This window comes from Gopherus flavomarginatus, chromosome 2 (genome assembly GCF_025201925.1).
Source record: "Gopherus flavomarginatus isolate rGopFla2 chromosome 2, rGopFla2.mat.asm, whole genome shotgun sequence".
NCBI lineage: Eukaryota > Metazoa > Chordata > Testudines > Testudinidae > Gopherus > Gopherus flavomarginatus.
The window spans coordinates 154,101,681-154,121,290 of NC_066618.1; the positions used below are offsets into that span (position 1 = coordinate 154,101,681).

General features: G+C 46.5%; 1 protein-coding gene across 1 annotated transcript; it reads left to right on the top strand.

Annotated features, from left to right (window-relative positions):
• The first annotated feature begins 5,792 nt into the window (after positions 1 to 5,792).
• Positions 5,793 to 19,488, top strand: MTHFD2 (methylenetetrahydrofolate dehydrogenase (NADP+ dependent) 2, methenyltetrahydrofolate cyclohydrolase). The gene is made up of 8 exons (XM_050940211.1): positions 5,793 to 5,961; positions 13,485 to 13,669; positions 14,159 to 14,281; positions 15,180 to 15,332; positions 15,424 to 15,531; positions 15,936 to 16,028; positions 17,605 to 17,730; positions 18,504 to 19,488. Exons 1-8 carry the CDS (start codon positions 5,849 to 5,851, stop codon positions 18,641 to 18,643), a joined length of 1,041 nt encoding a protein of 346 aa, XP_050796168.1. The 5' UTR covers positions 5,793 to 5,848; the 3' UTR covers positions 18,644 to 19,488.
• Positions 19,489 to 19,610: the final 122 nt, after the last annotated feature.

The window sequence follows — 19,610 nt, forward strand, 5'->3', positions numbered from 1 at the left end:
AGGAGGTCTCGGAGATAGAGGATCCAATTGTGACCATCCTCTCGGCAGACGCTCCCACCAGAGTCGCCCTGCCGTTCGTACGAACCATCCAGGCCAACGCCAACACCATCTGGCAGTCTCCGGCCTCCATTCCTCCCACTGCGAAGGGCGTAGAGAGGAAGTACATGGCTCCTTCTAAGGGCTACGAGTACCTCCACGTGCACCCCACCCCGTGTTCCCTGGTGGTCCAATCAGTCAACGATAAAGAGCGTCACGGCCAGGAGGCTCCAGCCCCCAAATCCAGGGAGGCCAGGCGGATGGATCTCCTCGGCCGTAAAGTGTACTCGGCTGGGGCGCTGCAGCTCAGGGTCTCCAACCAGCAGGCCCTGCTGAGCAGATACGCCTTCAACTCCTGGGTGGCAGCAGATAAATTCAAGGAGCTGCTGCCACAAGATGCTCGTCAGGAGTTTACGGCCATTTTGGAGGAAGGCAAGAAGGTCGCACGCACGTCCTTGCAAGCCTCTTTGGACGCTGCGGACTCGGCTGCCCGTACCCTCGCGTCGGGTGTAACAATGCGTCGCCTCTCCTGGCTGCAGGTTTCTGGCCTTCCGCCGGAGCTCCAGCACACTATACAGGACCTTCCTTTCGAAGGCCAAGGCTTATTCTCGGACAAGACAGACCCCAGACTCAAGAGTCTGAAAGACAACCGAGTCATCATGCGGTCACTTGGGATGCACACACCAGTGACGCAACGCAGACCCTTCCGGCCGCAGCAACAACAACAACAGCGCAGGCCGTATTCCCAGTTCCGCCAGCGGCAGGACCTTAACAGGCGCCGCGGCAGGAACGGAAGGCGCAAGCACTCGGGGAACCAAGGGGGGCAGAACCAAGGCTCCTCTAAGCCCCCGCCTGGACCTAAGCCTTCATTTTGAAGGTGCGCCCGAGGGCGCAGTAACAGTTTCCCCAATGGATCCTTCCCCCCCGTTTTCCAACCGCCTTTCGTTTTTCCTCCCGGCGTGGTCCCTAATAACATCAGACCGCTGGGTCTTACGCACGGTGCAGTCGGGATACCGCCTGCAGTTTGTTTCATTTCCTCCTCCCCGCCCCCCTTCCTCGTCCCTCTTCAGGGACCCCTCTCACGAGCAATTCCTTCGGCAGGAGGTGCAGACGCTCCTCGGCAAAGGAGCTATAGAGGCGGTGCCGGAGAACGAGAAAGGCAAGGGGTTTTATTCCCGCTACTTCCTGATCCCCAAGGCCAAGGGGGGCCTCAGGCCTATCCTCGACCTGCGAGAGCTCAACAAGTACCTGGTGAAGTTGAAGTTCCGCATGGTATCCTTGGGGACCATTATCCCATCCTTGGATCCGGGAGACTGGTACGCCGCCCTCGACATGCAGGACGCGTATTTTCACATTGCTATCTGGCCACGTCACAGACGTTTCCTTCGCTTCGTTGTGGGGTCTCTTCATTACCAATTTGCAGTCCTCCCATTTGGCTTGTCCACGGCCCCGAGGGTGTTTACGAAGTGCATGGCAGTTGTTGTGGCGCAGCTCCGGCGCAGTCGTATCCACGTGTTTCCGTATCTGGACGATTGGTTGATTCGGGGCACGTCGGAACAACAAGTCTGCAGCCATGTCCGCGTGATCACCGACATGTTCGCCACTCTGGGCATCTTGGTGAACACAGACAAGTCCACCCTGGTTCCCACACAAAGGGTGGAATTCATCGGGGCCGTCCTGGACGCCACTGTGGGCAGGGCCTTGCTGCCATTGCAGCGGTTCCAGGCCTTGTCGGCGATTGTGCATCGGCTGCGGACAGCCCCCTTAACGTCAGTGAGGACATGTCTAACCCTGTTAGGCCACATGGCGGCTTGTACTTTTGTGACCAATTACGCTCGGCTCCGCATGAGGCCCCTCCAGTTGTGGCTCATCAGTCATTACAGGCCGACAAGGCAGCCGCTAGATATGTTAATCACAATCCCCCAGAGGGTCCTAGATTCTCTCGGCTGGTGGCTAGACCAGTCAGTGTTGTGTGCGGGTCTCCCCTTCCACCCATCTCAGCCCTCGGTGTCCCTAACAACGGATGCCTCAGATCTCGGCTGGGGGGCCCACGTAGGGACCCTGAGGACGCAGGGCCTGTGGTCCCAGGAGGAGGTGGGGCTACACATCAACATGCGGGAGTTGAGAGCGGTCCGTCTTGCTTGTCAAACGTTCTGTCATCAGCTTCAGGGTCGCTGTGTCGCGGTGTTCACCGACAACACGACGACCATGTATTATATCAACAAGCAGGGCGGCACCAGATCCTCCTCCCTGTGCCACGAGGCGATACGACTCTGGGACTTTTGTGTAGCCCACTCCATTCACCTCATGGCTTCCTTCCTCCCCGGAGTACGGAACACGCTGGCGGATCGATTGAGCAGATCCTTCCTGTCACACGAGTGGTCCCTTCGCCCAGACGTCGCCCTCTCCATCTTCCGGAGGTGGGGTTATCCCCGGGTGGACCTCTTCGCGTCCAAGGGGAACAGGAAGTGCCAAGCGTTCTGCTCCTTTCAGGGCAGGGAGCCCGGGTCGATAGCGGATGCCTTCCTCATCCAGTGGTCGACCCACCTGTACTATGCGTTTCCCCCATTCCCTTTGGTCCACAGGGTCCTTCTGAAGGTACGCAGGGACAGGGCTCACGTGATCATGGTAGCCCCGGCATGGCCCAGACAGCACTGGTACCCCATGCTGCTGGACCTGACTATAGCCGACCCAGTTCCCCTGCCCCTTCATCCGGACCTGGTTACCCAGGAGCACGGGACCCTCTGTCACCCGGACCTGCAGTCGCTGCACCTAGCAGCGTGGCTCCTGCGTGGCTGACTGGCTCTGAGCTGCGCTGTTCCTCGCCGGTGAGGGAGGTGCTCTTGGGCAGCAGGAAGCCGTCCACAAGAGCGACATATTTGGCCAAATGGAAGCGCTTCTCCTGTTGGTGCGTGGAGAGAAATCTCCGCCCTATGGAAGTTTCGGTAGCCGATATCTTGGACTACATTTGGTCCCTTAAAGGGCAAGGTCTGGCCATATCGTCGTTGCGAGTCCACCTAGCAGCTATCTCCACCTTTCATCCGGGTGCGGATGGTCGCTCTGTTTTTTTCTCACCCGACGGTGTCTAGATTCCTCAAGGGGTTGGAACGTTTATACCCTAACGTCCGTCCCCCTGCTCCAACCTGGGATCTTAACCTGGTGTTGTCCCGGCTCATGGGGCCCCCCTTTGAGCCGTTAGCCACTTGCTCCCTGCTTTACCTCTCTTGGAAGACGGCCTTTCTAGTAGCTATCACCTCAGCTAGACGGGTGTCGGAACTCCGGGCTCTTGTGGTAGACCCCCCATATACGGTCTTCCACAAGGACAAGGTGCAGCTGAGACCACACCCTGCTTTTCTCCCCAAGGTGGTCTCAGCCTTCCACGTCAACCAAGAGATATTCCTTCCGGTTTTTTTCCCGAAACCTCACTCCTCAGGCAGGGAGCAGCAGCTCCACTCGCTTGATGTCCGTAGGGCTCTCGCGTTCTACGTGGAGAGGACCAAGCCCTTCCGCAAATCCCCCCAGCTTTTCGTGGCAGTAGCGGACCGCATGAAAGGGCTTCCTATCTCCTCCCAGAGGTTATCCTCTTGGGTAACGTCCTGCATCAGGACCTGCTATGACTTGGCCCATGTCCCTACGGGCCGTGTGACTGCGCATTCTACCAGGGCGCAGGCGTCGTCGCTGGCTTTCCTCGCCCGTGTGCCCATCCAGGAAATCTGTCGGGCAGCGACCTGGTCATCGGTCCACACCTTTGCTTCCCACTACGCCCTGGTCCAGCAGTCTAGAGAGGACGCGGCCTTCGGATCTGCAGTGCTCCATGCCGCGACTTCTCGCTCCGACCCCACCGCCTAGGTATGGCTTGGGATTCACCTAACTGGAATGGATGTGAGCAATCACTCGAAGAAGAAAAGACGGTTACTCACCTTTGTAACTGTTGTTCTTCGAGATGTGTTGCTCACATCCATTCCACACCCGCCCTCCTTCCCCACTGTCGGAGTCGCCGGCAAGAAGGAACCGAGGAGCGGGTGGGCCGGCAGGGATATATATTGGGCGCCATGGCGGCGCCACTCCAGGGGGCGACCTGCCGGCCCACTGGAGTTGCTAGGGTAAAAGTTTCCGACGAACGTGCACGCGCGGCGCGCACACCTAACTGGAATGGATGTGAGCAACACATCTCGAAGAACAACAGTTACAAAGGTGAGTAACCGTCTTTTTTACACTTACCAATCAAGTATTAACACGCAAGGGTCTTTGTCTAAATGTGTATAAAAGATTTGTAAAATTTGTGTAAGACAGAGTCTTTTGTACCAAGATACAGGCTCTCCTTTTTCTGCAAAATAAAGCATTTTTTCCTTATCCCTGTCAGGCTGTTAATTGGCTCTCAGCGAGGCAGACCCGATATTTCGATAACAAAACTATAGAACAGTGGTTCTCAAACTTTTGTACTGGTGACCCCTTTTGCACAGCGAGCTGAGTGCAACCCCCCCCCCCCTTATAAATTAAAAACACTTTTAAATATATTTAACACCATTATAAATGCTGGAGGCAAACAGAGTTTGGGGTGGAGGTTAACAGCTCACAACCCACCCATGTAATAACCTCATGACCCCTGAGGAGTCCCGACCCCTAGTTTGAGAACCCCTGCTGTAGACCCTAGTTAGCTGCAGAAGGGACTGCTTAGTGGTCTAAGCATAGCAATTGTAATAACACCAAGACTTCCAATCTTGCTTGAATGAAAACCACAAGTACACACGGTTTGAGATTCGACTGCCCAAGCTCATCATCCTCTCCCAATAGCAGCCACATCTTCAAAAGTGTACACTGGGTTTTTTTGGATGTGGTGTCTCAAGTCAAAAACTGATGCACTCGAACTCAGCTGCCTTTGGACATTTGATCTAGATAGATTGAGTGACTTCTATGTTGTTTGCTCTTTTCAGACAAAAATCTAAGCCAGCCTGATGTAGCAAAGTTCCAGCCTACTCTGCCCCTCCCCCCCATCTTTGGAATACAGGGCGCAGCATGGTATGATTGACATTCCCCTATACAGGATGTTTCACAACAAGGTTTGTCCTGTTGCCCTTGCTCAATGTTTCCTTTTCCTATGCTGAGCAGAGGGTATTAGCTGTGGCCAGGTGCTCCCTCTGCTGTAGTGATGGTATAGGCTGCACAGCCACTAGCTGGCTATCCTCTCTCTGCAGGAGCCAGCCTACAGCGCCTGGCGCAGAACGGAGACGGTGCCTATTCAGCCCCCTCTGAGCTCAGAGACAGGCATCCTTCCGCCCCACGGCGGCCGCCTCTGGCTTATGCAATACTCAGACTCACTTACAGCCACCCTAGATACCCCTCTATGGGCCAGTAGCCACGCCTCTTGCTCCCGTTCACCAATGAAAAACCAGCACAAGTGCTTTGTCCCGCCCTCGTTCAGCTTTTGTTAATCATACATAGCCAGGCCCTTAGTGCGTCCCTTTATCTGACCCAATCACAAACCGATACCAGTGTTAAAGCCTGCCCCTTCCCTGTGTCCACCAATCACATCCCTTTATTCAGGTTCTGTAGATAAGCACTATCACAACCAATCATAGTCCAGTTACGTTATTTCTCTGCTCCCTGTCCTTGTTTCACCCGTCTCTGCGTCACCCGGTGGACCACCAATCAGCGTGGGGCCGGTATGTCCCGCGCAATAGGATAGGCGCTGCTGCAGCCGATGGGGGTGGGCCTGGCGGGCTAGGGACGCTATATAAGGGGCCTTGTCAGATCGGTTTGGTTACCCGCGCGAATCAACGGCTGCGCGTTCGTGTCTCTCCGCAGCTGAGCCATGGTGGTCACCGCGCTGTCCGCGAGCCTGCTGCTCCGAGCCCTGGCGGGACGAGCTCCCCGAGCTTGCTGCTGTGCCCTGAGCGCCCGGCGGCTGCACCTCACCGCGCCCAGGTAGCAGGGGAGGCGGGGAGGGGGGAACGTCCCTTCGTGGGGGGAGCGCGGTGTTGGTGAGACGTCCTGGGGGGGGGCTCCTTGGGGGGCGGAGTTGATGTCTCTGCGCGGGGACGAAAGGGGGGTCCCCTGGGGTGGAAGGGCGCAGTTGGGGAGACGTGTCTCTGCGGGGGGGCAATAGGGGTCCCTTGGGTGGAGGGTGAATGTAGGGAGACTCGCTTTGCAGGGGAGGTGAGAGGGGGTCCCCTGGTGGGGACTGGGAGTTGGGGCAAATGTGTCTCTGCCGGTGGGCGAGGCGGGGGTTCCCGTGGGGGAGTTGGGGAGATGTCCCTTTGCAGGGGGTGGGGGGTCCCTGTGAGGTGAAGAAAGGGACCTGCTTGGGGATCATGTGATGTAGGCTGGGGGACTCTGAATTAGGTGGGTAACTGGCACTGTAAAGCCCAGAGAGGTGCTACTGTGCAGCCAGGGTGTTGAGGGGCAGATGGGGGTGAGACGGAGGAGTGATCTCTTTGGTATCTGAGAAATGACACAATTATTCCATTGAAAAAACAATGAGGAAAAACTGACTCTGGGTGGAGAGACCACGGAGCCACTCAGCCAGGGGCAAAACCAAACTGGGCATCCCCATCCCAGGCAGATGGTGGCTATATTGGGATCTAACCACAAATACTGAAGCCCTGTCCAGGGTAGATGCTGAATGAATCAGGGAGCAAAGTCAACACACTGAGAAGTCTGAACCATGCAGTTACTGTGAGGGATCGCAACCCCCGTCTTGGGCAGATAGTGGGTATGGTGGTGATGAAACCCCAAACACTAGAAAGCTATGTCAGAGGCAGATACTAGATGCTTGGGAGGGGGATGCTAAACCCCAAACATTGTGAATCTTTCTGTCAGGCTAGGACTTGTATTTACCCAAATTGAAACCAGGGTTTGCTGTTGTACACTTGTTTCCCGTAAAGTACCCTATTGCTGAAATGAATGGGATCTTCTGCTCTGTTGGCCAGTTTGCTTTGGTTGAGCACTCCCAGTGGCAGCTAGCAGATCTGCAGGCTGATGAAATCTTATTCCGTGCTTGCATGGAACAGCTGCTTCTAATACTCAAGATCCAGGGCACAGCCTGACCTTGCTGCTTGCAAAGCACTAGCTACCCTTCTGGTCTCCCTTTGTAATTGGATCCACCACTACCTTGTAACACTCCTGGTATGGTGATGGTTGGGGCAGAGGTGTAATTGTGTGGAGGGGAGAGAATAAATTTTCTGTGGCTGAAGAGTAATTTAGTGCCAAGGAAAAATCTAAAAGGAGTGGGGAGAATTCTCCTTACAAATCATCATAAGCACTTTTCTTTCTGGCCAAAGACCATTCTGCCAGAAAGGGAGACTCTTTAGATAATTCAGATTTGTTTGCAAATCTGAGAACCTAATTCATGATACAGTTTTAATTGTTCGCCTTAGAGTTATTAGAATTAATTAGTACAGCCATGAAAATTTTCATGCCCAGACATACAAATCTCACCTGCTCTCATCCTGATGAGAAATCTTAACTTGGTTGTCAAAAAATCACTTGTGATAGGAAAGTAGCATTTTGCAAATGTGAATGAATTGTATATTTTAAGTAAAATGGTATGTATTAATTAAATTCTTAGTATGTGAGGGGGAGCCAAACATTTCTTACTCTTCAAACTGTTCCCCAGCTCTGAATGTTCCTTCATTTCCAAGTAGCAAGAAATGTATTTTTGTCGTCCTTGCTTTTTCTGTGGTTTCCATTAGCACTCAGGAAATACATTATGCTACAGTACTTGCGTCAATCTAGCTTTGAGATCTTTCCACTGCTCCTCCCCTTTCAGGAACTCACACAGAAAATTGTGACTATATGCTGTAACTTGGCAAAACTGCCTTCCAGTGAAATGGTGTTGTCTCAAGTGTATTAAAATTGTTTCTGGCTTGTTCAAGAAGCAAAGTGCCTAATTTGTGTTTTTCAGACTTTTAAAGGAGTACTTCCAACTTTTCTTCACCCTTAGGCCTGGTCCACACTACACAGTTAAATCGATTTAAACAGCGTTAAATCGATTTAACGCTGTAACCGTCCACACTACAAGGCACTTTAAATAGATTTTAAGGGCTCTTAAAATTGATTTCTGTACTCCTCCCCAATGAGAGGAGTAACCCTAAAATCAATATTACTATATCGATTTAGGGTTAGTGTGGATGGAAATCGAAGTTATTGGTCTCATTCTTTTACTGTGGCTACCCAGAGTGCACCGCTCCGGAAATCGATGGTAGCCTAGGACCATGGATGCACACCATCGAATTAATGTGCCCTAATATGGATGCATAAAATCAATTTTATAATATCGGTTTTATAAAACCGGTTTTAGTAATTTCGATTTTATGTTGTAGTGTAGATGTAGCCTTAGTCTCTTTGATATATCTCAGGACTTGACTCTCTTGGAGGGGCATTGGATAGGGGAGAGGGGAGGGAGGTTAATGCTCCTTCCAGTAGGTATGGAGCTATGTTCTGGTCTTATGTGAATCTGAAAATTATTCCACTGATGTCAATCTATGTAATTGCAATCAGATCAGGGGGTAAAAATTTTGGGCGGGGAGGGGCTGGGGCTCCTGTGCACCTCTTACATCTAGTCATCTTTCTTCTTGCTCCTGTACCCTGTCCTCCCCCTTTTTGCTCAAGCCTAGTCATGGAGTTATGTAATGAAGAGCTGTTGCCAAGGTTTTGCCTTGGCATTCCTGTAGACTCTCTGGCGAGGAATACGTTGTAGCTCCGACCAGAACTTAGATTCTTTTATTAACTTCTGTTTATAGTAGAAGGCAGCTTGCTGCACTTCCCAAAACTCATTTCGTGACTTACTGTTCAAGTGATATTAATCAGTATTTAGCCCTGTGGTTAAAGCATTTAGCATTTGAAATGGTGCCAGTAGGCTCACTTCCCTGTTAGAGGGAATAATCTCAATTACATTTGGTAGTACCTAAAAAAACTATCTTGACTTCCTTAGGCGATTGCTTTTTGGGATTGTCAGCTAGGTATAAATTAATTTCACAATACATTTACTGGACAGATGGATAATCCAATTATTTAAATGAGGTTTGTGCCCCAAAAAAATCTAAGGAGAAACATTTAAAATCTCCAAACAATGTGTTGAGGCAGCAGTGTGTTAGAGTACAGGTTGTCCTACAGAAATGTTCACACCCAAAGCTACTTTGTGTAGTGCCCTCATCCACCCAGTTACCTTCTTTAGAGCTAATCTCCTTATGGGTTTTGATGGACGTGCTTGGGTTCTTCTGGATCCTGCCACTCAGCAGGGTGCAGTTTTTTTTTCTTCCCACATGAATTTATTTAGCAGTGACTCCACCCTGCTTGCACCTTCATGTCAGGGTCACTAGGGTAGCTTGGGGGAAAAAAATTCTAATCCCATGGTAACCCCCACTTGTTAGATAGTTGGAGACTTCCAAGAAATAACACAAACACTATGTTTAACACAGTAATTATATTAAACAGAAGATAAATATAACAAGGTAAAACACTATTCTCAGGGTTCCTGGTGCCCATACTGGTAATACCTATGAATTTCCCATCATGTGATCTGATACTGCAAATATCAGATTAGTGTTCTGTTGGTACATGTGTTTTATAGGTGCCCTTGATAACCTGTGACCATGATATCTTCTGTGCAGCAGTGAACAATATGGCTGACTAGGTTCAGTACAGCCCAAGAGACTCAAGTGGGATAAGGTGATAAGTCCCTCCACAGATTTAACAGGCAGCAGGTTAACAAAATTCCCAAATCCTTACCCCCTGGTTAAGGATGCAGTTCAGGGAGTAAGGGGTCTCCCAAACAATTTCCCTGACTAGCTAACTAAAAGATGGTGCACTCACAAACAACTGTGAATGATCCTCTGATTCAGAGATGGCTCTGGACTCCTCAGTCACTGCAGAGGGCTGATGATACTGCTGGCAGGCATCCTCTTCTTGCAGGAGTCAGGCTGCTTCTGGTGCCAGGATTTTTCCTTACCATGAAGTGCTCAAGGTGGAGATTACAAAACTATACTAAAATCCTAAACTTTAGTCTCCCACCCCAGTGCTCACATACACTCAGCAAGCAGAGCCTTGGACTAGCAGCCAGAGCAGAGCTGCCCATGTGGTGACTGATCTCACCTAGGGAGCTGGAAGGCTAGCTCAGCTTGGCTGGGGGAAGTTTCCCCAACAAAGCTCTATGAACTGGAAGTCACTTTGGAGCTGGAAAGGCTCAAGCTAAGGGATCTTGCTTTCAAGTCCCCAGAGGCCAGTTCTCAGGGGGAACCCTGCATGCAGGCCTGGGGGACTCACCTGCTCCCCACACAGCCACTCCTGCCCTTTCCCTGGGTTGCTAGTCCAGATTGCTCCAAAATGGCTTCTCCCTCTCCTGAACTCCCTGGGAAGAGTTTCTCACTCTCCATTGGTTGCAGAGCAGACTGGCTCCCCTTCCTTAGCAGGGACAGCATGCCCCTCCCTGATCAACCAGCACACAGAGCCCCAGGAATCTAGGTAATCTCCTTACGGTTACATTTGTGTAGGCATCAATTTCTGCCTTGAACTCCCTTCGACCAGAGACAATCTGTGTGATGGTTCCTCTAGCCTACTTTCTCTCATTGAGGCCCTAATGAGAGAGACGGCCCCATGGCTAAAGCTCCAGGCCTGGGATTGTACCCTCAAAGGAGACAGGATTGTCATTTGATTAAAACAAGGGGAGTGGAAGGCAGGACTTGGAGTATGACTTTGAGGGGAAAGTCACTTAAATCTTTGTTCAGCAATCTAGAAAAATGAATTATGATATCTGGTGTGTGTGTATTTTTTAATGCATGTTTGAAGTGCTCTGACAACTTCTGTTGAAAGGGGAAAGTTTGATATCAGACAGTCAGTAATGCAAATTAGGAGATCCTTTGAGATTTCTTCCTTTTTGACAATGCTAGCCTAATCTATTTGAGCAATGACTTTCCTTCTTAGATGGTAAGAGAGCAGCCCTAGAAATCAAATTTGTGGACTATTTTGGCTATCTGAATGTAAAGTACTTGACTAAATTTAGAGCTACAAGGTGAATAATTTTGGAAAGCAGCCTAGAGCAGTTCTTGAAACAGCAAATTTAATTGGTTCTCTTAAAATGATGTTTAAAATTATTTAGCTTAAAGCTAGTTTAAAATAGTATCTGAAGCTTGAATTTGAATTTGTCTTGTAAGAGGCTTGATACACTTTTCCTTTGTGGATTTTTTGCCCAGCTGTGAGGCAGACAAGTATTTGACCACAGTATTGCGCATCATGCTTTCCCTGGTAGTCATTTGCATGTGATGCTGATGTATTAGACCAGTCAGAATGACTTGTAGAGTTACAGAATTTGGACGTTTCCTGTTTGGATCCCTCCCCACAGCCTGGGCATCAAGCAGTGTTCACATTGCTTCATGAGCACTGGGCAAGAGTTGTAGTTAGGGCCCTACCAATTTCACGGCTGTGAAAAACACATCACGGACCGTGGAAATAAGCCTTTTCCATGAATCCGATGTCCCCTTGTTCCTAGGAGTGCCCAAGGAAAGAGCTCCTAGCTCCAGCTGGGGCATGACAGGACTTGTCCATCCCTTGCACAGCTGCTTGGAGGTGAGGGGGGGCAAGGGGAGACTAGACCCACCTCCAGGTGCCTACCTCTGCTGCAGTACGCTCTGGGACTGGACAGCAGCCCCAGAGGTTCCTGCAGCTGGAGGAGACTTGTGGAGTTGTGTCCAATCTTCCCTATGCTGCTGGGAGTGCCCCAGCAAAGGGGACTCCTAGCTGTAGCCCAGGCATGGCTGGGGCAGGATGGAGCTTGCTCTTTCCATGCAGGGCTGCTCTTGGGTATCTCTCACGGCTACAGATAGCTCTGCACCCTCTCATCCCCATTCTGTCAACTCTGAAGGCAGCACAGAAGTGAGGGTGGCAATCCCATGACCCCTCCACAACAGATTTGCGATCCCCCCCTTTTGGTTCAGGACCCCTGTGGTTACAACACCTAAAAACATGAACTTTACCAATTTTTCAAATCCTATGGCTGTGAAATTGACCATAATGGAGGTGAATTTGGTAGGGACCTACTTACACTTGCCACTGAATGAAAAACTCAGTATCACCACCCCTCGTTCCTGCTGTGGGCCATAATAATGTCTAGCAGGAACAAAACTGATATTTTGTAAGTTTTGCTCTTGGTAAGGGAGTGCTTTTTGTTCAAGCTGTGATATTAATACATTTCCTGAAGTTCAGATGTAAAGGAAGTTGGTGTGTAGCCTTTCAGTTAATGTAAATTGGCAGCTGTGTAACCCCTTGGGCTAGCAGTATTTCTTGTCAGCTTTCCCTACTGTGTGGTTATCCAGTTTCCTGGAATGCATTGGCAATAGTTATGTATTCCTGATACCAATATAGACCAGGAATGTATGTAGGGGGCTTTTTTAATGACTCAAATGTCAAAGATAAACACTTGTATTTTATTCTCTCTGCTTCAGCAAAATTTCATATATCGATCAAATGTCAGTAGCCTGTTTTTAAAGCTGTACTCATGACACTGATGTTAGTTTTTGCAGCAGTACTTGCATGTTAAGAGAATTAAAAACAAGCCTAAGAATATTTGTTGGCAACAAATTTTAAGATAATATGTATCTAAGATATTCTGGTAAAACAATAAACTTCAGTGGAAAATGGTTAGTAAAGGAATATGAAATCTGAGTAAAGGGCAAACAAGATAAATTTGCATAATGTACATTATTGTAAATGTGGTTTTTGATAGGGAATTAACATGGACTTCAATTTTAGCTTGTGCAAATTATCCACTTTGAAAGATCTAAGTGTTAAACTGAAGAATTAAAAGTGATTCAGTAGAACTTGGCTGTAGTGAAATTCCCACATTTTGTTTAAAAGAACTTTGGTTATAGTGAAAACTGTGCTAAAGTGAAATTAAGTCCTTTGTGTTTGGGGAGTGAAAAGGATTATTTAGCTATATGAATTTTATTTGCTTGATTGCTAACTTAAAATGTACACTGGCCAAAAGCATGACAGGAGCATGGCTTTCCAGGAGAGAGCAATCCATGAACTTTCTCGTATTACATGAACTGTCAGCAAATATAAAACTGGCCTAGGAATGGTCTTCAAAGTTCATTGCTTCTCAGAGCAAAATTGCAGAATGGAATTTAATTTATTAGCTTGGGTATGCATCATGTGATTTTCCTCAGAAAAATCTATCGTCTTCCAACTTTGCTGCTAGAAAACAGGATATCTAGCTGAGCAGAATGGGTTCGTGTATAAAACCCATTTCAAGTGGCCAATACAAATGTTATAAATGGAATATAATATTTGTGCATAGGTCTAACTCAGTACAACAGCACCTACATTAGTAATGACCTACATTAGATTCTTTTCTTGACTAAAACATTGGGATGAAGCTTGGGTAGAAAATTCAATGTGGAGTGAATGTTTTTAAAAAAGGTTCCCTGCTTAGATAACATTTTCTTATTTTTCAGAAATGATGCAGTCATAATTTCTGGAAGAAAACTGGCTCAGCAGATCAGACAGGAAGCCCGACATGAGGTTGAACAATGGGTAGCAGCTGGTAACAAGAGACCCCATCTCAGTGTGGTTCTAGTTGGAGAAAATCCTGCAAGTCACTCCTATGTACTTAACAAAACCAAAGCAGCTGCTGATGTAGGTAGGTTCTTGCACTCCTGTCTTTGTGCCCTAACTAATAGGACACTTAACAATGAGTATCTTTAACTAATTTAAGACCCCAGTTTAAGTTGTGCTTCTTATATGCTGGATGAGGATACACAATTTTCAGGTTGCTGCCCATGTACACTTTTATCCATTTAGCCTAGCAGTAGCCCTAGTGAACCCACCACATCTTCCGGTGCGGTCTGTCTGCTTTCATCTAACATTGAGGTACAGCCCTGAATGGAGTGCTTCATCTTCATCTGAATGATAGACCAAGAAGGAGCATTGTGGTTTGCATCTTGCTATTTGAATATAAGATATTTAAATCCATGGTATGTAATATCTGTTAATGGAAGATTGAGACTTCTAACTTGTCAATAGAGATGATTTCTATAGTGTAAAAATCAGCATGAATTAAGAATGTTCATTTCCAGACTTAATCTACATTTGACCCTCTCCAATAATGTGGTGTTTAAAATGACTATAGGAATCAGCAGTGAAACAATCCTGAAGCCAGCCTCCATCACTGAAGAGGAGCTGCTTGATTTGATTAGCAAGCTAAATGATGACACCAATGTGGATGGCCTGTTAGTGCAGCTTCCCCTACCTGGTGAGTTGGTGAGATTTTGAGGAGCTCTTACTGGGCTTGTCTTCACTACTGGGAGATCCATGCAGTGGGTGTCAATTTAGCGGGTTTAGTGAAGACCTACCAAATCAAGGGCAGGGTATTCTCCAGTCAACACTTTTCATCTCTTCTCTCCCTCACCTCCTCCACCCCCCTCCCACCTCGAGTGAAGACAAGCTCACTGTGTTTGCACCTTTACCTAGAAGACTTTCAAATGTCTTGTGTATGGTGAGGGATCAAGTTACAGTATTGCTCTGCTGTGACATTGCTGCTTCCGTGGCTCTTGTGTGTGAAGCGTATGAAGGAAATGGCATTCTGCCATGATGCTGTTCAGTGAAGTAAAGTTGGTTTATTGACTTCCTTTGTAGTAGCAGTTGAATGTGTGCATATAGTTGACATGGGCGTAGGTTAGATCTGTTTTCCACTTTCTGGAGTAGTGGTTGCTTGTTGGGACTGCATTGTATACACAACTGCAATCTAGGTGGTCTAAAAATACCATCTCCAAATTTAAAGGGATATTTTCACGTTCATTGAACAAATATTGAATGCACAGGGGTAAATTTGACATCCCTATGGTTAATTCCCTGCTTGTATTCAAGGAACTATGGAAAGCCTGTCAAATTCATATAGCTGTAGGGCTAATATAGCCTCTTGAGATTGCAATAGAAATATTTACACGTGAATATCTGATAGTTGGGTTACATGGTTAGCCTCAAGTTTGCTATCATGCTTTAGAATAGGCTCATGGTTTTCTGCTACCTGGGGATGTGTGGAAGAATGTACAGTGTAAGTCAGGAGAGGCAAAAGTGATCATTCTCAGCTAATTACATTTTCAGCTGATTAAACGGAGTTGGCTGGACCCTAATGTTGACACTTTTTTCAGAGCATATTGATGAGCGAAAGATCTGCAATGCTGTGATCCCAGAAAAAGATGTTGATGGCTTTCATGTGGTGAATGTGGGGCGCATGTGTCTGGACCAATATTCAATGCTGCCAGCTACACCTTGGGGTGTGTGGGAAATCATCAAGAGAACTGGTAGGGGTCATACGAGCAACATTTTAAGTGCTTTTCATCTCCTTTGCAGTTTAAAGTTGAATGAGTTTTAACTTCTTTTCCAATCCCATAGGAATTCCAACCCTGGGGAAGAATGTAGTAGTGGCTGGCAGATCAAAGAATGTTGGAATGCCCATTGCAATGTTGCTGCATACCGACGGCAGACATGAGCGCCCTGGAGGTAACAGCTCTGTTCTTGTGAGAGTTTGCAGGCTAGTTACAATGGGTCACTAAGAGGGGAGACGCAGGAAAGAACGAATGCTGTAGAACATAATACTGATCAATAGTTTCCTGATTACTGGATCACTGCTCATCATTGCAGTAAGGGTGGTGGTATGTACTGCAGGCCATGCCAATTTGTGCCTAAAGATCTCATGGCACTTGTAAGGGTAAACACACTGCACTCAAGTTTATTGATGTGAAGTGATTTTTCCCCCCTTTATCAGTGGTTCAGTAAGAGGACCTTGTCCCCAGTCCACTTAACAATATGGGAAAAGCAGTGGTTGTGATCCACACACTGATCTTATGATCTAGAATTTTTCATGTCAAAACCTGAGTAAATGCTCATTATGACTAATCTTGCAGGTGATGCAACAGTAACAATATCACATCGCTACACTCCTAAGGAACAGCTCAAGCAACACACGATTTTGGCTGATATTGTGGTAGCAGCTGCAGGTAAGACCATTAAACTCTTTGCACTAAAGGCAAGATTCCCACAAGGGAGAAACTTGCTGTAATGATGCTGCTTTATATAGGAATTAGTGTACTGAGGATGTCTTCAGGTCTTGGTGCAGTGTCCCCCATGTTGCATGTGCAGTCTGTGCTCTGTGAGGCTGGATGGCACTTGCAGCAGCATGGAGTGGTTGTGCAAGGAGCAGCCAGAGGGAGTTGTTTGAGTGAGGGGACCCCAGATGACTGCTGGCTTGAGTTGCAGCAGTTTGGGGACCCTCTTCTGATCTCCTATATAACAGAGCTGTTGGAGCCAACGCAGTGTGTTTAATTTTTAAGTGAACATGGAAGAATCATTCTCTGATAAATGACTTGCCTGTTCCCAGCTGTATCTGAGTAAAAGGGCAGCACAATCACATTGTGAAATTGTATTTGGAAATCCTTATGGCTAGGGACCTATTTTATTATAGCATGCGAGTGGTTGATGCTGGAGAGTCGGGTTGAGATGCAGTGCTAATGTTCCGAGATGTATCATGCAGTAGCTTATGCCATCTGGTTAGATCCAGGAATAGCTCAGATTGTGGGACTGGGACCTGTCCCTGCTCATCTTGTCTCCTTTTTCTAGTGCAGTGTCATGAACAGTACATGTGCAGAGGAGCTTCGATGGGTCTCTGCTTAGTCATGGAACCATACGTGTAGTGGCAGCCCACTCTTAGTATGGGGCCATCAGCAAGGGACTGAAAAAGGTGAAAGCATAGAAGGAGTGAAACAGTCAATTTTAAGATGCACACATTTTTAATGTAGATCTGTAATGTGACATCAGGAAAACCAAATGCTGTGTGTCAGGTCATTCAATGGCAGTGTTACTGAAACCAAATTGCAGTCACTAAAGAATGAACTATTTCTTCTTAGGGATATTTGTGACTTTTGAGTTACATAAATTTATGTAACTGGCCATCCTAAATCTCTGGTAGAACCTGATAAGCATGGCTCCACCCCATCAGCTGCTATTTACCCACATTTCTGGCACTGATAACTATGGCTGCTACATGCTCTGCAGGACTGCCTTCTGTCACTAAAACTGAGAATTTTCCCAATAATCACTTCTTCCCCTTGATAGTGTTCTTATTACATTCACTTGATGACTTTGGCACACTCTTGTACTAACACAAAGCAAATGTACCACTACAGAAGAACTGGTTATGTAAACTTAATTGAAATTGAGTTCTTGGAAATTAGCACCAATTTTTTTTAACTACTTGACAGCTCTTGGAGTAAATAACTTTTTCCTACTTTTTTCTCTCATTACTTATCCATAATTCTGTAAACTTGGACATAAGGGACTTTTAAAACAAATCAAGCTGTTGATCATAATCCATAAAATGGAGTAGAATAACAAACTATCTTGTAAAATGCTTCTAACGGTAATATGATGATTTGGATGGACATACTTACTTTTTTAGTTTTGAGACTCTGCTTTTCTGTCTGTTTACAGTGGGCTTATTGACTAGTTTTACAGCTGTGAATTTTATTCAGTAGCAACTCAACATGGTGTAATTGGTTGGTGGTTTTTAAATTTCAGGTATTCCTAATCTGATCACAGCTGATATGATTAAAGAAGGAGCAGCAGTTATTGATGTTGGGATAAACAGAGTGCAGGATCCTGTTACTGCCAAGTCAAAACTAGTTGGAGATGTGGATTTTGAAGGTACAGAGGCTGTCTTTGTATCTACTGCTTTAAGAGTATTAAATGTCTTGAGTATTTTAGAAGAGCAGAGAAACCCCACTTATATGACTGAACTGATTTAGACTGACATTGAGAAGTTCTCTTTCCTACATTGTAGGGCAGATTGTGAATCTGATCTCATACCATACTTGAGAAATACTTTGGGAACCATGCTTCCCATTATACCATAGTTAAACCCTGGACTACAGGGCAATTGACATGCCATAAACATCTGCAGTTTTCAGTCACTTGATCTAACACCATTTTCACAGCTGCACACAGAAACCTTTCTCTTAATGCTCCACCTGATAGTATGCAGGATTGCCACCTTGTGATGACTTGCTGTGCCTTTGAGTTTAGATACCTTAATTACATGCTTTGTTCATGCAACCTAACTGTCTTTTGAAGAGTTGTATGTAATGTTAGGTTTAGGTATTAAGGCTTAATGCTGCCAGTGCCCTGTCCCAGAAAAGGCAGGAGACAGCACATGTTCAGACTGTTTAAACTCCTCTTAGATCTACACAAAACGGTGCATGGGACTTTAACAGATGGTCTTTGCTAGTTTTGAATTCTGCTGACATTCAAACCTAGTTCACTAAGAACTAGATTACACACTAGTTAACAGATTTTTGCATTTCAATTTAGCCTGTTATGACTGTCAATATTTCTGCTTGTTAGTGCGGCTTCTCAAGAGGACCCCGGTTTTGAAAGCCTGTTTCTAAAGTGTGATGCACCATTCTTTTTCCTTCCTGCAGGGGTAAAGAAGAAAGCCAGTTACATCACTCCAGTCCCTGGGGGAGTTGGGCCCATGACAGTTGCTATGCTGATGAAGAATACAATTATTGCAGCAAAGAAAATGCTGAAATCTAAAGAGCTTGAAGCCTTAACTGTTTAATGGTGGACTTAAACTTTCAAAATAACATTCCAAATCAACTCCAAAAACAGGCCGATAGAAATGCAATATTTTTATTTATTGTAGAGAAGTGCATTCAATGAGACTTTGAAGTCAGTAGATATTTATTTAAAGCATAAGTATACAAATGATTGTATACAAAGGCTTTAAGCATCTAAATACCTAGGTCACTCCATCTGTTTAGTTTGTAATGATTCCCAGTGAAGTTGAGTTTTTTAATATTTAAACTAGTTACATTCTGAGAAGTCAAACTTGCAGGATGGAGAAAATCAGCTGCAAGTGATTTTGATGAGTGTTGCTTATACAGGAATTTATAGTACACAGGATATGTGAAGCTAGCAAGTTGGAAAAAGAGTATCATTCCACAGTGAAAGAATAATAATCTTCAAGGTAAAGTGCTTTCATAGATCCTGAAATTTGACCACATTTACAGGATTGTTTGCTAGCATTGTTGAGGGTGCAAAATAGTATATCAGGTGTGGAGCTAAAATTATTTTTCTACCAAAAAAGTTACACAGGTTTTAAAAACAGACTTAAACTTACATGGAAAAGCTGTTAACTACTTGTTCAAATCTAGGTAGCATTGAATCCTGCTAAGACGACATCTAAGCGCAGACAGGTTGAAAGCTAAACAGTTCTCCCAGCTATTGGTGTGTAGCTAGTCCAATATTCAGTACTGAGGCACAATGCAACTCTATTTATTTTTCTTTAGCCAAAGAACAGAGGTGGCTGTTGGCTCTGCATTGGATGTGATATTTTACACTACAGTGTGAGGCCTGAAAATGCTTAGTGAATAACTTAGGCTAACTTTGATTAAAAAATAATTGCTGGTCTCAGAATCATTAAGATGGTGAGTAACAGCCCAGATGTTAGGTTCTTGAACATATAGCCTGCCAGTTAAATTGCCACAGGGCACTGGATCTGTATATAGTTGCCTTGGATACCACAC